Source organism: Astatotilapia calliptera, chromosome 13, assembly GCF_964374335.1.
Source record: "Astatotilapia calliptera chromosome 13, fAstCal68.1, whole genome shotgun sequence".
Classification (NCBI taxonomy): Eukaryota; Metazoa; Chordata; class Actinopteri; order Cichliformes; family Cichlidae; genus Astatotilapia; species Astatotilapia calliptera.
Window position 1 is genome coordinate 12,339,330 of NC_137434.1, and position 17,542 is coordinate 12,356,871.

General features: G+C 41.1%; 1 protein-coding gene across 1 annotated transcript; it reads left to right on the plus strand.

The window, feature by feature from the left end:
* Positions 1–148: 148 nt before the first annotated feature.
* Positions 149–17,212, plus strand: ston1 (stonin 1). The gene is made up of 11 exons (XM_080288111.1): positions 149–699; positions 5,444–7,379; positions 8,965–9,167; positions 13,018–13,119; positions 13,280–13,400; positions 13,600–13,649; positions 14,676–14,769; positions 14,865–15,358; positions 16,101–16,334; positions 16,547–16,636; positions 16,737–17,212. The coding sequence occupies exons 2-11, from the start codon at positions 5,528–5,530 to the stop codon at positions 16,842–16,844; spliced, it is 3,348 nt and encodes a 1,115-aa protein (XP_080144237.1). The 5' UTR covers positions 149–699; positions 5,444–5,527; the 3' UTR covers positions 16,845–17,212.
* The last annotated feature ends 330 nt before the right edge of the window (positions 17,213–17,542 follow it).

A 17,542-nucleotide genomic window follows, 5' to 3' on the forward strand; every position in this document is an offset into this window, starting at 1 on the left:
AATAAGAAGTTTGTATAGGCTGCAGAATTACTATACATAATACCAAAGGCATTTATATTACTGTAAAGTTAGGCGATTTAAACACCCTGCTTGAAGTTGTGTGTTTTATACAACTTAAGTTTTTACGTGCTTTTGTTTTGTAAACAGCGGTGAAAGGGCGGACGAGATTCTCTTTTTGTGTGTGATGAAATAATGATCAACTTGTCTTTTCTTCTTTTTTAAAATTATTTTTTTAATCTTTTGCTAAACTGAATAACTATCACAAGGCCAAAGGTTGTAATGACACACTTTATATAAATGTGGCAGTTGGGTGCTATGTTTATGGTTAGCTTTGAAACATTGTCAACCGTATCTGAACTCTGATAGTTACTGAGTGAGCATATGAACATTAATTTGTCGAAATATGAACTTAGTAAGTTAACGTATGTCCAGAAATAGCCAATATTCTGATGTGTCCCACCGCAGTGAACGCAGCACTGCTGTGTTCAGTCCCACAGTGTCCCGTCGGAGGACAACCATCAGTCTGAACTCGGGAGGGGGAAGCGCTAGGCTGTGCAAACTCCCAGGATTTACACTCTGCCATTTTGATCAGGACCGGGCCGACGTCGGAGTTCAGACGTGTCCATCAAAAAACAAACAAAAAAAAAACAAAGCAACAAAAAGTCATGGCCTGAATTAGTCACTGCTGCTGCTAAGTTTGTGAGTATGTTTTCCTTTTCGCTTGTACTCAGGGAGCTGTGTTTAGTTCAGGTCACGTTGTAAAAACCAAATAAACTGTTTTAGTGTACTCTTTTTTTTTTTTTTTTTGTAAGTGTCGACCAGGTGTGCTGTCGTGTCGTCGCTCGGTCGAGAGTGACTGGCGCGTGTGGTGCTCACCTAAAAGTGCGCAAAGCCAGAGCACGATAAAAGTAAACTCAGGGTGACAACTTTACTCCTTCGAGCTCGTGCGTCAAAACAAAAGGCGCGGAGCTTTATCCCAGGATTGGGCCTCTCTGTCCGGGACGCGGGGCTGCCTCTGTTGTGGATGACAGCATGCTTGGTACTGTTTTGTGTGTCCAGTCTTGAGTTGCCATGGGACGAAAAGAAATGTTGTTTTCCAGCAACTAGTGTTTGTGTCTGGCAGCCAACTGACCGCGCGCTGGGTGTGACAATGAAACAGTGTATCAAATAAGTGTGATTTAACAGGAGGCATACAGTTTATCTGCGCATGTAGATGATATTAATAGGAAATGTGTAGCCTTTTTTTAATACAGTAAACTTTTAATAAGTATGGCTAAATGTGAGATTTTGTAACTTTTGCTGGACTGTAGCCACTTTAGCAGTGAAGAGACCAGTGCGAGAGTCATAAAGACAGTAAAGTAGCCCAATCATAGTCTACTAACATTAGATAACATCCTCTAGTAGCAATCAAAGCTGCTACAGCAGGAATGTTAAACTCATTTTACAAGTATTTTGATTACATGTAAATCTTCCCGTTTAATTTTGTTACATAAGTACAATTTATAAAAATAAATGCATTTGGACAAGTGAAATGTACTTGGTAGAGGGATTTCCAACTCATTTTACAATGTAAGCCACATACAGCCCACTTTGATTTGAAGGGGAAAGAAACTGTTTAACTATACATTTAATCTCTGAGATATTTTAATGTAAGAATAAGAAGAGCAGTTTAAACAGGACATGCCAGATTGAGGAAAAAAAATGCTGCTCTAGGTAATGAAAGGCATCTGTTAGCATGTCTTTTTGGGCTTACGTGTAAGAAATGAAGGTGTAAAATTAAATAAAAGGTTTTGGTTGCTTTTGCTCAGAAAGTTTTTGTTAATTCACAGTATTTGTTTCCTTGTGGACTCACTGTGAAATTTCTATAGTAGATTGTGGGGGGGGTTTCCTTTATTGAGTGGTTTATTCATTACTCAGGAGTAATGGAGGGGGTCATTATCCGTAGGAAAAGCTGTAAAACCAATGAAAATGCAGTTAAAAAAAAAGTTCAAAATGTATGCTGTCTTTTACATTTTCCAAAGCAGTTCAGTGGGATAGATTTGAGTATTTTCCAGGTCAACTCTGGCCTGTGGGGCTTATGTTTGTCAACCCTGTACTAGAGACTGCAGCTTAAACCCCCTGTGTACTAGAACTAATATCTATACATTTTAATTTATTCTATTATTTGTTTTCATACTTTAAGCACAAGTTTATAATAGTTTATCCCTTCATTCCAGATGAAAGGAAAGCATAATTAAATGAGTAAACTACATCCACAAACATCCCCCCCATTCATTCCTCCTCATTCTGTTCCCAGTCATGCTTGTCTGAACTGGAACAAATTTCCACAATAAATGCGGCAGGGAATCCCGGGATTAAAGTGTATAACTAACATAACGCCGATTCATTCAACGTGTGAGGAGACAAAAAGAGCTGCGGCACCCACACTCGCTCCTGTGCTTTGTGTTAATGGGAGCTCACTTTGCACACGATGCCACTGCTGCCACTGGAAATGGGTCATCACATTTTCAGCTCTGCACTAGTCCATGCTCTCATTGTGGTTACAATGGTAGCAACCTGCCCTCTCATTTTAAAGTGTCTTATTTTGTTTATTTATATATACAAGTTTTATTTCGAAGGAAAAATATTCCAGGCTGTGGTGTGAATGTACAGGAAGTGGCCAGAGAATCCAGCAGGAAAGTGTCTTCTTTAATCAGGAAGCATCTGTCTGCTGAGTTCAAGCCCTGGTGTGTGTGTGTGTGTGTGTGTGTGTGTGTGTGTGTGTGTGTGTGTGTGTGTGTGTGTGTGTGTGTGTGTGTGTGTGTGTGTGTGTGTGTGTGTGTGTATTTGTTTTTTCAAATTCAGCAGTTTTGTTGAACCACAAGACTTTCCACTCAGTCATCATTTATCAGTAATTAACCATATAAGCAATACTATTTTCAGTTGTTTCATGGCTGTTCCCCTTTGTGGATTGCATGTTCTCATGCTCCATGCTTAATTTTTCCACTATCTGCCAGCTGATCTGTTAGCGCGTGTATTCATCCTCCCATGCAGTTTTGAAAAAACCAATATCAAAATGCTCTACACGACTGGCGCCTTTTAAAGCTTACATTTTCAGCAACTAGCGAGGCCAAATAGCTGTGGTTAAGCAGCATTAGACCTTGTTAATGTCCATGAGGTGTGCAATTTTTTTTTTTTTTTTTTTTGCCTACCCTTGGTTTAGCAAGCAATTTAAATAACTACAGTAATGATCAGTAATGATAAACTTGAGAAGCCGGATGGTCTTTGTTGGCTGTTTGTCATAACTGCAGGGCTGTAATTTAAATGCAAACCAACCTGTACAGGGAGCCTGACGTTGCCCGGCAGAATTACAGGTCTTAACTTTGCATTGGTTTTTAGCTGGTAGAAATCTGATGAGGTCATCTTAAGTCTCGAAACAATAATAAGTCAGTGTAAAAATCCTCATGGTAGTTCCGACTTGTTTTTGTTTTTAAAGTACATAATTAGTTTCATAAGGCTCTCTTAATCCCCAGTCTCTTTTCGCTGCGCTTTGGCAGTAATAAATAATCAGACCAATCCAAATTTATGACCTGTAGAACTGGTGGATTTTTGAAGTGTGATAAACTGACATTAAGATAATATTTGTTGTCAGTTCACACGAATACAGCAGCCTGCTATTTCCTGTGTGCAAAGCGGCTTGTCCCAGAGGAATGTGTGGAATGTATTCTTTTGTCCTCTGTTGATTTAGCAGAGTCTCATTTCTGCATTGCCTGCTGGAGAGCCCAGGAAGAGATGGCTGGCTTGGAAATGAGTTTGAAAGACTGTCAGTAACCCCCTGTGGAGATTTCCTCCTCCTCTGTGAATCGAAGCAGATGGATTCTATAAGTTGGAGAGACGGATGAGCTCGTGGAAACATCTGCGTAAAACCTCGCAAACATCCTCTCATTAGAAAGATGTTCTTCACTGTTTGACTGAGGAGTTGTCAGTCCACTCTTCTGAATCAGAACACCCTCCCTTACTCACACACACACTTCCATGTTTATTTGTAGCAAGAGGAACTTTCCACTCCATGTCTCCTCCATGCAAGTCATGGCTGCGTCTTGGAGCGCAGAGGGAGCCTGTAATTGAGGCTTTCTGTCCCCCTTTTTTTATGGGAAGATGAAGCGTCTGTATTTTGTAAGGGGGCTTCACTGAGCCGGATATTACTGAGAGCTGAACTGCCAGCGCATCAAAAGGCAGATTGTGATTGAGTAGCTGGAAAATTAACTGCGAGATCGCATAAAGATTACAACATGTTTACTCTCTAACCACTGGCAGATTAGCCTGAACGTCATTCCTGTTTAGCAATATCGCCATACTTTTTCAATATCTCATTCATATATTAAAATACCATCCACCATAAAGATGCCATGCACACTTTGTCCCTTTTTGAAGCCTCGTGTGGAACTAGATGAGCCCCAGTGTACCTGCTTCTCTCATCTGACCTCATGGTTTTTTAACGAGGCTGGACTTTTTCTGCCATGGCTAACTTTTCTCCCACGCAATTTGGAGCACGCTGGCTTTGAAATATTTAGACAGCACAGCAGGTCTAAAATACACCTTTTTACATTGCAGCAGCTTTGAACTGCCACATCTCTGAAGTCTTTTGCTTTATCCTCTATGCATTTAAAAAAATTCTGAGCTACAGAGAGAGAGATTCTAAAAATCCTTTGAGAAACTGCGATGCAGTGTTTGGTTTGCATCGACAGCTTTCCAAAGTCTTGCTATTTTGACTAAGAAGAACAGATTTCTTCACCCATTTCTCAGGCTCACACTTTGTATTGGGATATTGTTAGAAGAATAAAGACTGTATCATTTCTTGTATTGCTTGCACAACTGATCTAAATGAAGGAGGTGGTCTATGTGTGAGAGTGAGTGAGTTTATTAAAGTTGCATAAACATGCATGAAATCCCTGTTACAATTACCGGTGTAAAGACGAATCTGTCAGTGCAAGAATTCCCTGCAGTCTCCTGTCACCATTCCTTTAACCCTCATCTTTATAGCTAAAAGATAAAACTCCGGGAATGAGTTTTCATGTTCTATGATGGAATTACTTCTGAGAGTTTCCAGTTAATAAATGTCTATAAAAAAAATAAATCTGTGGTGTGAGAAACTCGACTCCCTCTTCGCCAACACTGGGCTGCAGAATGCTTATTCAGCTGTCACGTCAGCGAACCTTAGGTAATTGTAATAGAGAAAAAAGAAATGAACTTGTTCCGGGTCAGGTGTTGATTAAGCTTTAATGGAGTACTTTAAAGACATGATTTATTTATGTCCTCGAGGGCTCTCTCTTGTACCGATAGCAAAGGTTTCAGTTGTTCGTGCTTTGAGATGGGAGCTGACTTTAGAGATTTGATCTAAATTAGTTTTACATTTGAACTTGGGTCAATAGTGTCTCATTCTTCTTTCTTTTTCTTCTAACAGAGAAGAAGACTTTTGAATTCGGGGACAGTTAATCCAACAAAGGAGGAGCTGTCGTTTTGAACCGGTCTGCAGACCTCTTTGGCCATGTGCTCCACAAATCACTCAAACTGGGTCACGTTTGAAGATGACAGCACACCGCTATCGTCACCTCAGAAGCCTCTGCAGTCCCCAGGACTTATCAAAGCATCAGTGCCGCGTCCCAACGGCCTGAAATTAGTGCTTCCTCCAATCAAAGATACTTCCTGGAGCTTTAGTAGTTCCCTGGAATCGCCTCAAAGTCACTCAAGTCTTAGCGGAAGTTCCTGTGTACCATGTAGCACACCGTTTAGCACTCCTGAAGGTGGGGTTCCTAGCAGCGCGTCACCATTTTACTCCAAAACATGGGACAAGAAGGACTTCTCAAGGAGTTTTTCCAGCCCAGTTACCACCTCTGTTTTCTCTCCTGCACCACAGGCCCTGAATCAAACATCAGAAGGGCCAAGCCCTTTCCCTTCTTTCAAGGGTAATTCAGGACACTTTAACCCGTTCTGGGATGGACCTAGACTAAATACGGATGCGGGTAGCTCCTCCTCAGACTCTGAATCGGACAACAGCCTTCCACGTTTCTTTATACGGACCAAAGATGGCAGTGAGCCTCAGCGTGACCAGCTTTCCTTCTCTGTTGTTTGCAACAAACTGGAAGGCCTACATACAAAAACCGACAGCCAGACAGAGACAGACAAAGAAGGGCAGAGGCGGCTAAGTTGCAAAAGTGAGGTGTTAAGTGAAGGTACATCTCAGTTTGCACCTCGTGGTTTGTTTCGTAGTCAGAAGAGAGACGGTTGGTCTATCATGCTCAGGATTCCTGAAAAAAAGAACCGCATGTCCTCGCGTCAGTGGGGACCGATCTATCTCCGCTTGTTGCCGGGAGGTGTGCTACAGATGTTCTATGAGAAAGGGCTTGAGAAGCCATTCAAAGAATTTCAGCTTCTCCCTCACTGCAGGCTCTCGGATCTTAAACTGGAAAGCTACAGCGAGCCCCGCAAAGTCCTCACAGTCAAAGTGGAACATTTCTCCTACACAGAAAAGAAGCGCTTTCACCCAAAGTTCGAGGTTAGTCACGAAGCTGAGGTAGAGCAGCTCCTCAAGTTTGGCTCCACAGTGCACGATGAGATCGAGGACCTGGTGGTCTCCATGGAGGAGGAGATCTTCAAACTGAGTGTCCCCCACCAGCAGAGGCGGCACTACGAGGAACAGGAGCTGTCGCTGCAGATCACCGATCACATCTGGATACAGCTAGATAAGTGTGGGGGCGTAATGGAGCAAACAGCCTTCACCCAGATTCACTGTCTTGCTTTTCTGAACGGACTAGGAGACTGTTTTCTTGCCCTTAATGACCTCGGGTTGCTGCACTTTGACTCCAGCTATGGCTCAGAGGAGGGCAGTGAACTCTGGATGGAGATTGCAGGCTACCATTTCCACAAATGCGTGAATGAGATGGAGTTTCAGAAGTCGCGACTGATCAAGTTTTTGCCTCCTGATGCATGCAGAGTGGAGCTGATGCGCTACAAAACAAGGGTCCTAGGTTGCACTGAAATTCCCTTCTCAATCAAAGCTACGGTAACGGTTCAAGGTGCCTACGTGGAGCTCCAGGCCTTTCTCAACATGTCAACCACGTTCCTTTCTTGCATGAGGGAGTCTGACACTCACTACCCGCTGTGTGAGAATGTTGTGATCCGCGTTCCGGTGCCAGGCGACTGGGTCAAAGTGACACAGACGGTGGCCTTACTGCGACAGAGGTCTTTAAAGGCCCGCATGAACAGAAATGCCTGCTTGGGCTCAGTCACCGCTGCAGATTCACAGCCTGTCATGCAAGTGTCGATTGGCACCGTCAAGTACGAGAATGTATATTCGGCGATCGTGTGGAAGATCGACAGACTGCCTGCAAAGAATATGGGTAACGCTTATGACAGGTCAAAAAGGAACCTGTTGTACTTTTCCAGCTGTATATAGTTTTAAGCTCTGTCAATTTGGATAGTTTTCTGTGATTACATGCTTCATTGTAGGGCTGGGCGATATGACCCAAAATTCATATCTCGATATTTTTTAGCTGGATGGCGATATAAGATATATATCTCGATATTTTTTTTAAGCCATAAAGTAAGAACAAAAAGAGTTCTTAGTCAAAGCTGTGTCCCAGATGTCACACAGGCCCTTTTATTAACATACAGCACAGATGTACATGAAAAATTACTCAAAATTAAATTATGAGCATTCATTAAATAATAATGCTCCATAAATAAAAGAAAACAAGGTTGTTTTTGTGCTAAACAAAGAGCTCACAATTGTGCAGTCAAAATGTAAACTAAAAGACGCTGAGCGTAATAACAAAGACAGACAGATTTTACAGCTGCTCTGTTCCCAAGTTTTACTGTGTGACTGATAGCCTGGAGTTTGAAATCCGCTTCATAACCACGTCTCTTACAGGTGCCATTTATGGTCCTTATACACACACAATACGGTAATATTACGTTGATGCACAGTACGTATCACTCCGCGAAGCTCCTCGGTAGCCGTAATGCGCCGACAATCTATCAAGCGGTGCAGATCCGTAGCTTACCAAAGTCGTACTCAAACATTTTTGATAGATTGCTGAACGCCGTGTACCACATAAAATCGGTTCGCGGCCACCAAGCACAACCAGAATTCATACATAAGGCGCGCTATCAACTTTTGAGAGAATGAAAGGATTTTAGGGTTAGCACGGTTAGCGCAGGTAGCTCGTTAGCATGTTTAGCTCGTTAGCACGTTGACGCCGTCCAGCCCCACGCATGGGGCGATGTGCAGTAACTCGTTAACGGAGATTTGCCGTGTCCGTCTTGTCGCTGCCTGCACGTGAAGCGATGGGGTAGGAGGGGGAGTTGTCTTCAGTGAAGGCGAGGCGGAGTAACGTTGCGTAGAGACAAAAGTGGACGAAAGAGAGGCAAACTTGCGGCTCCACAACTATAATTATAACGTAACATAGACTATATCGATATAAAGGATATTGTCACATCTTATATCTCGTATAAAAATATATCGATATGTTTTAAAAACTCGATATATCGCCCAGCTCTACTTCATTGGTGCAAAGTCTGAAACATGCTGTTTCCGACCCTTTTTAGCTAGCTTTCTTATGATTGGCTGCTCCTTGTAAACAGAAGGTTTGAACAGCAGCTTTAACTTTAATGTCCACAGCCAGGGCTCTGTGAGACAAGAGACAGGACACCAGTTAAAAAGAGTATTTGGTGCAGTCTGAAGCTTTACACATACATTGACCTCATTATTTGAAAGTGTAGCCATGTTTAATCTGAGACTACTGTAACAGTACATAAGTGACAGAAATAATGAGGAGCATGATAGGTCCCCCTTAACATTTAGCCTTACACATCCTTTTCTCATACTGCTTTTTACTCTTGCCTCCTTCTGCCTATGCACAGTATGTTTGTCGTGCTGTGATGTACGACGACAGCTGCAAGTGACCTTTCTTTCCTGCTTTGCAGCCTTGGATCATCCCCACTCATTTTCCTGCAAACTGGAGCTGGGATCTGATCAGGAGATCCCAAATGACTGGTACCCTTTTGTCACGATGGAATGTGAAATTGTGGGCGCGGTTGTGTCACAGACCAGGGTTAAATCCTTGGGCACTGTGAATGACATCCAGCCGCAGAAACATGTGACCAGTTGGACGCGCTATCACTGTCAGGTGAGATGCTTCAACGGAAAAATAAAAATATCTTCATCTGTGCTTAATTGTGGATCGATTTTTTTTTTTTAAATTTATTGGAACTAACTTTTTTCTTTCTTTCTTTTCTTAGGTGGAAGTGGAAAAGAAATGGATTGAAACAGAGTCACAGAGGCAGTCTGGCTGTATGACGCAATGATGATTAAAGACACTTAGTAGAGGAAGTTATTCCTATAAAATGTTTTTCAAAATCTTAAAGGTGAAGGGATATTAAAAATAACAGGGTGAAGCGAGACTTTCTGCTTATATCTGGTTTTAGAATTCATAAAATCATGCAGTTTGGTAGCATTTCTGATGGAGGTTCTATGATTTTTATATCCTTTAACTGAGACTGAACTTGTTTAGCCCTAATAAACAATTTAACACAGTCCTTATACCTAGCACTTTACATTTAATAGATTTATAAATTGTATGAGATTTACAGCTTATACGATTATGCTTTCATCTGCAATATCTGCACTGTCCTCCAGAATTATCAACATCAATTAATAAATGCACGCCAAACACATTGTCTAATATAAGCAACTTAAGTAATGGCCTTTTGAGATCATTACTTTAGAGAGAGGTTAAATATCAACCGATGCTACGGGTGGTGCTACTGTGTTGTCCATCTATATTTAAAGTTGGCACACTTTGAATTTTTTTTTATTTGTACAAAATCTTTGTGGAAATGGCACGAAAATGTTGGATCGTTGTGTTTAAAAAATGGTGATGTTTAGGTAACGTCACAACATATATTGGGTACTGATAATATATAAAGTGAGATTTCTTTTTGTCTCAAGCAACAAAAGTATTGTTTATCTTGAGCGGACCCTTTGACTTTATACTGAGGTTGTGTTGTGTTGGAGGACTGTAATTTTATTTAAACAAATCAATTCTGTATCTTTCTGCTCTCTGGGTTGTGAATCGGGTTTATATATGATAATAAAAAAAGGGGTGAAGGGCCATACTGAACAAAAAGGTGTTTATTGATAACTTTTATGTATGAAGTACCTGGCTTAAGCTGGATATTATATACATCAAAAGTAAAAAAGAAAAAGCAATTAAACCAGAATGAGTCATGGTAGTACTTCTTTCACAGCTGTTATCTCGCACTCGTTTTTTTCTCCACACTTGGTAATTTACTCAACACGGGGGCAGAGCAGTTATAAACCTGCACCTCACTAAGATTCAAAACAGTGTGAAAATTAAATGCTTCCCATCACTGCAGGCTTTTGCTGAGACGTATGATTTGTAGGCCATGATAAACTGCTGCAGGCAGCTGCATGAAGTTGCTCAGAACGCCGGTACAGACAGAGAAGTCAGTAAGTTTCAGTATTGTTTCACTACACTGCTGGTGTTTTATTATGCAGTATGTTTTATAAGGGCATCTGTGTTTATGAGTCATTCTCAACCAATGCCTCAACATGCAATCTATTAAGTCTCTCCCTCTTTAAAAGAAAACGTGTTCTTCTTAAATCTGTAAAATGAGTTTTACTGCCCTTCAGCAACACTTAAAGTCCAGTTATGATTTTTTTTTTTTTTACAAATTTTGTCACTGACAATCATAACTCTTAAGTATAGTCTTAAAATATACACTCTCTTTGTTAGGTACAATTGTTCAACTCCTTAATCCAAATGTCTAAGCCAATCGCATGACAGCAACTCCGTGTGCTGAGGCATGTTCACACTAAGCAAGGTGATTTATGTGACTTTGAATGTGGTACGGTTGTTGGTGCCAGACGAGCTGCTCTGAATAGTTCACAAACCGCTGATCTAGTGAGATTTTTCTATAAAACCATCTCTGGAGTTTATAGAAAATGGTCTAAAAAAGTGAGTGGCAGTTCCCTGGGTCAATATGGTTTGTTGATACCACAGGTCAAGGAAGAATTGCCCCATTCTTTGATAAGAAGGCAACAGCATCTAAATTAACGACTATTTACAACCAAGATGTGCAGAAGAATGGTGAATGGACTGGATCTTAAACTGTGCTTTTCTACTTTGCCTGTGCTTCAAAGCACTTTATATTATTAAGCTCATTCACATGCTGATGAACATGTGGAGAACAACTTGGGCTTAAGTATCTCACACTGGATCAGCCACAGATCAAACTACCAAGCTCCTTGCAATTAGTGGATGACCGCAGAAGACCATTCCAGGTACTACTCCTGTCAGCTAAGGACAGGAAGTTGAGAGTGCAATTTTCACAGGTTCAACAGAAGATTGGAAAAACTTTGCATGGTCTGAGGAGTCTGCATGGGTGCAGAGGAGGTGTTTGTGGTGTCATGGTATGTTTTTATTTCATTGGCACACTTTGGATCCCTTAGTACCAACTGAGCATTGTTTAACCGTCACAACACGGCCTGCCTGAATAAAGGTTTTCCACTGAATAAATCCAGTCTCAAGTTTAAATTACCCCATACTTTCTTTGTCTAAGGTTAAAAAAAAAAAAAAAAAGCTCATCAGAGAGCTAATGCAGCACTGCCTCATATCAATGTGGAAACAGGGCCTTTATTTTCTTCTAGTTCAGGTGAGGGCTCTATGCGAGTCCACAGTAGCTTTGTAGTGAAGTGACAGCTAAACCGCCTGTTTACTTCCAGCAACTGCAGTATCCACAAGGGTGTCTCGTGTTGCTGCTTTTCAGCTGCATCGCTCTCATCCTCATCAGAGCTGTCAACCAACAGTGTTGAAAGAGTCCCAGCATCGCCAAAACAGACAACTTGCAAGAAGCAGGGGTCACGGCTCCCGCTGCTGCTCTGAATCTATTGAACACCAAGTTCAAACAGTGTTTTGTAAAGGGTGGAATATTTTTAACTACTGGCATTGTGCACTCCTGGGATCAGGAAAAGTGCACTGATTTCCCAGCACTGTGCCAGCTGTGTAACTTTTCTACTGAAAGTAACCAGGAAACTAGAGAAAGAAGAGGTTATTAGTGCTGGACAGGGATATTTAAGGGACTGCTGACAAGTTAAGTCACCTCTCCCATTTAATCTTAGATCACAGGACTTGTGTGCTCAGATTTTAGAGTTGTTGCCATAAAACATGCTATTTGAGGTCCAGCAGCCACCAGCCCCTCAACCCAAACCTCCACTGAAATAAACCTCTAATATGACAAGTGCACTTAGGAAGCCCTGAACCTTCATCTTGTTTGAAGCAAGAACCTGAAATCACATTTTAAATCAATCACTTTCCCCTCCTGGGAAAAACAAAAAAGAAACCTCACGTGCTAACGCACCTGTCTGCGCGCCTGATGCTGATTGCGGTCACCTGCGCGTGTATGCCTCGTGTAAAACAATGCGACTTAATCACAGTTAATTGTCTATTATGTTTCCAAATGGGTAGAAGTCTAGTGTGAAAGTTCCCCAGTCATTCTCCAAGGATGCTGACCGACACAGGCCCAGTGGTAAGAAACGGAAACGTTTTAGTTAATCGGGTCGAACTGATCGCGAACTGTGAGTTAGATTAATGCGCTCAACAAACAAAAGGCAGTTAAGATCAGCTAGGTTTTTGTCCAATAAGAAGCCTGCTCATAATATTGTTTTACTATTTTATTTTATTTTTACTTGACTATATCTGCAGGGATGCTCAGTAAGATGTGCAATAGTGCGTTTGTTATGGCAAATGGCAGATTTATCTCGCCTGTTTATGTCACCCGGATTGAAGAGTGGCGTTGATATCCTTAGAAAACCACCTCGGGTCTATATTTTCCAGCACTGAGGCACAGAAAACAATCGTTTTTGACTTGTTATGGATGTTTTCATAACAACTAGTTTCTGTGAAGGATTTTTAGCCACCGACACCTTCTGACTTGCTCTTTCGTAAACAACTTCAGGCCAAGCTCTACTTGTCCATAATCGATGACGTGATTGACAGCGTGAGAGAGCTCTTCTTGGATGAAGGAGTTGAAGACCGCGTCCTGGATGATTTAAGACATGTGAGTTTAAATAACCCTACACTACTACTGCTATTTTTCCTAAAAGCATAAATATAATGCACTCTTGACTCAAGTTGTCAGTGACAGCAAAGTTAATCCATCTAGTGAGGGAGTGTGCACCATACCTGGAAGACATACTGCTGTGTCTTCTGCTGTTCAGCTCTGGGAGTCAAAAGTGATGCAGTCAAAAGCAATGGAAGGCTTAAGGAAAAACGCCAACCCATCCAACTTTGTGCTCCAGCTTCCTGCCAGCTACACTCAGAGTGATCAAGAGCTCACGGGTAAGCTTAAATTGCTCACCAACAAAAGAAGCACCTTAACTCTTCTTGTAATTAATACAGCTGCAAGCTTTGTGCCTTGAATATTACGGGGGGATCTTAAATGAAGACAAAGGTCAATAAACTTAATTTGAATGGCTTTTTGTACTAATATGTACACAATAGCCAAAATTACTCACTTTTTTGGTAATATTTCTTTCAGCCTCAGTTGTCATCCCTGGAAATCAAAATATCCGCAGCTTCCCGGTCAAGGCAAGTGTGATTGAGATTTACATCACCTCCATAACGTGTAATAATTACTTGCATGAGGGATGCACATGACTTGAAAGGCACTCAGAAAGGCAGTCCTCCAAGGTCTTATCTTGCACCATGAAAGAAGGCAATCATACTGGCACCAATATTTAGTTTGTTCTTCCGCTGCCTATCTCCACCTTTTATAACATGATTCTGCAGACACACCCTAAAAAATTTTTAGTTTGACAGCCTCTGAATATAGTTTTCTCATTTGGATGACATGTTTGGTGTTTCATAGTAAAGTTCTATTAATGTAATGTATCTAAATTGTAATGATTGAATTGTTATTTTTCTTAAGCTGAATTCTTTGATTTTTATGTCTAAATTTGAAAACCAAAAAAACCCTTCTCATTAGTTATCACAGTTCCTCTTTTCGAGTATTGAAATGATTTCCACTTCACTGACAAATTCTCAGAAAAGTCCAAGGAACTCGGTAAAGATCTAAAAAAAGAGAACTGTAGATTTACACAAGATGGGGAAAGTCTGAAGGTCTCCTGGAGCTGTTTCTCAACAACCTCAGATTCCAAGATCATCAGTTCAAACAACTGTACGCAAATACAAGTTACCTGGATGCATCACTACTTTTCCAAGGCCTGAAAGAAGACCCAAACTGTCACAGTCAGATAGGAAGAACTCCATGTGAGCTGTCAAGCGTGGTGGTGGTATCATGCTCTGGGACTGTTTTGCTGGACCCTGTGTGTGACCCTGCTGTTCAATCATCTAACCTGGAAAAAAAACAGTTCATAGAAATCACTGAAAGCCCTGAATTACTATATTTATGCCCATGATGAGTGTTGGTAAACTTTTGACCACAACTGCAGGTGGTTTTATAATGAGGCAAACCTCAGTATTCGTTAGTTACTTCAAGAGATAAGACTCGCAGTGTATAATTATTAAGTCTATATTTTGGAGGTGATTGTACAAAAGCTGCTATTTAATATACTTAGTCTTGTATTATCCTCACAACATAATGTTTTATTTCAGAACAATTCAGAGACACTTGCTACCTTTTCCCTCCCTGCTGGATTGGCTTACCCCGTGCAGATACCAGCAGGAGTCACTCTACAAACAGCCTCTGGTATGGAATGACTTTACAGCTTAAATCAGTTTTTATTTCCAGCCTGGCCAGGCTTCTCAAAATAACATTTCACTCTTTTGTATCACCTCACTAAGGTCAACTTTACAAGGTCAATGTTCCTGTTGTGGTTACGCAGGCCCCAGTGGGTCAGCAGCCTGCAACCCAAGCCATGCAGAAAGTCACTGAATGGAGGGAGGCTTCTGCCCCCCAGCCCACTGCAGTCCCACCAAATCCTATTGCTCCCCACGAGGTAGAAACATCCTCTGTTCCAGCTCAGTCTGTCACACAGCCAAAGACCATTTTACCCTCCAGTAAGGAGGGCAGCCTTCCCCTGCAGTCTACAGAGCCAGATTTCCCACAGGAAGAAAATGAGCCAAATCCACAACCCAACCTCAGCACGACCGCCTCACCTTGCACTCAGTTATTAGACTACCAGATCAGAAGAGAGGAGGCTCTGGCACAGATGGCTCAGAGCAGAGACATTGATGACATCCTGAAAGAAGTTATTGAGGAGGAGAGAGAAAAAGCAGAATGGGCAAGGAAGCTAGCTCCTGTGGAGTCTGACAGCCAGTCTGAAGCGACTCTTGGGGTAATTTGGAAAGAATTCTCAGTCTAATATAGCAAATATCACTTTAAGGCATAGAAAAGATCAGGTCATTGAAGTGTGGATGTGTATTGTCTAAAGAGTAGTTCTACATTTTGGGAAATGCACTCATCACTCTGTATGCTGGATAAGGCATATAGGCTTGACTACAGCTGCAGCTTTATGCTGTTTTTATGTAACATTTAATGGGCTGGCACAAAGTACTGCCACATGAAATCAAAAAGGGGGGAATGTGTACAAAATATCAGACTCTTAGGAGCACTTTAAGTGATTTAATAAAGTGGTGAAAAGTTTAAGATATAGCTATTTGTAAGCTGGAGAGGGCTGTAACAGTTGTAGTATTTAGGATGCTTGACCCACAAGAGAGACTCAAAAAATGTTTTTCTGGTAGATCAATATTTTGAACTTTTAAAAGACAGATTTTGGAGTGCCATTTTCCTTAATTTGAAATAATGGTTTACCTTGTATTTTAACATCTGGATTCAGGTAGCATCAAGTTCATCAGCCTCTCCCCAAAGCTTCTAAATCATCAACGTAGTCTGCATTCGTATCTTAAATTCATTAGCGGTACAACACAGATTGCTGTGCTGTCAATTTGAGACATTTTATGTTTCTGATATTAAATTACTGAAGCAATAGTCATTTTATTAGGACAGTTGCTCCCTTTTATAAGCTTGATTTCTCCGAATTCACAACTGTGATGTTTCTTCTTGCAATTCATTCTCAGTTGGATCTGGGCTACAGCCAGTTCTCAGACATCGTTCAGCTCGATGGGCCTGCAGGCAACTCTGACCTCGAGGAGGAAGAGGAGGTTCCCCTGGAAGAGAATGACTTTCTGGGTATAATCAATGCAGAGGCCATGAAGGCCCTGCAGGAAGGAAATGAAAGCAGTGATGGCAACAGCATCTCCTCCAGCAGCGACGGTGAAGGTGCAGATGAACTCGCTAACATAGAGGAGGAGGTGAGAGAGTGAGTTTGAAATGCATTTTCATGAGTCATGGCTTATTTCTTTCCATTAAAAGAAAACTTTCTTTGGAGAGCTCCAGTAGATTCGTGCATTTCTCCCTAAAATTACATTTTTCAGTTATATTTTTGCAGGTGGTTTTCCGAAGAGCATATCTTGATTGCATAACTTGACTATTTGTTTCCTCCATTCCGCACTCTGTTGATTAGGACCCTCTGAATTCAGGTGACGATGTGATTGAGCAAGACATCCCTGACCTTTTTGACACTGACAATGTCATTGTTTGCCAGTATGACAAAGTAAGAACTGCTGTCTTTTTATTAGCCATTATTTTCACCTCATCAAAGCCCACTGCTGAATTTTAACTGAATATTGTACTCACTGCTTTTGCATTTGCAGATTCACCGCAGTAAGAACCGTTGGAAGTTTCACCTGAAGGACGGAGTGATGTGCTACGGCGGCAGGGACTACGTGTTTTCGAAAGCAGTTGGGGAAGCAGAGTGGTAATGAACCTTAGTCCCCCTGAACAGATCAGGGAAAGAGAAACTATCATTTAAAAATGAATTTAAAATTCTTAGTTGTAGTAATGTGGCTCACAGAGCAGTTTGTGACTACTGTGCCAGATAATCATCAGAGCAATGCTACAAGTCACTTATATCATCCAGTTGCATAAAGCATTCCTTATAAATACTGTTTACTGAGTCAAACAGCATGGATTTATGTTGTATTGCACTTTGTGAAAATATTCTTTACAAGCAGAGTAAACCTTTTATTTGACCTCCAATGATTGTTTGAGGATAACAAACGTGCTGTTTGATTTTCAAACATTGTCACGTCTCTTTAATTATGCTCCAAATATACTGACCTGTACTGTGGTGCTGCGTTTAATGAGCCCTCTTCTTTCTGTGAAAACCACTTCAAAGCCTGTGACACATTTATTAGTGTGAATGCTTGAAAAGCATTCACAGTATTGTTATTCGAATCTTTATTAGTGTGAATGCTTGAAAAGCATTCACAGTATTGTTATTCGAATCTTTATTATTAGTGTGAATGCTTGAAAAGCATTCACAGTATTGTTATTCTAATTAGTGTGAATGCTTGAAAAGCATTCACAGTATTGTTATTCGAATCTTTATTATTATTATTAGTGTGAATGCTTGAAAAGCATTCACAGTATTGTTCTTCTAATCTTTATTATTATTATT

Excerpts from the sequence above, each read along its gene's own strand:
- ston1 (XM_080288111.1), top strand. The coding sequence starts at position 5,528 with ATGTGCTCCACAAATCACTCAAACTGGGTCACGTTTGAAGATGACAGC. Across the intron at positions 7,380-8,964 it reads ACTGCCTGCAAAGAATATGG|CCTTGGATCATCCCCACTCA; the intron begins GTAACGCTTATG and ends CCTGCTTTGCAG. Across the intron at positions 13,401-13,599 it reads GAGTGATCAAGAGCTCACGG|CCTCAGTTGTCATCCCTGGA; the intron begins GTAAGCTTAAAT and ends TATTTCTTTCAG.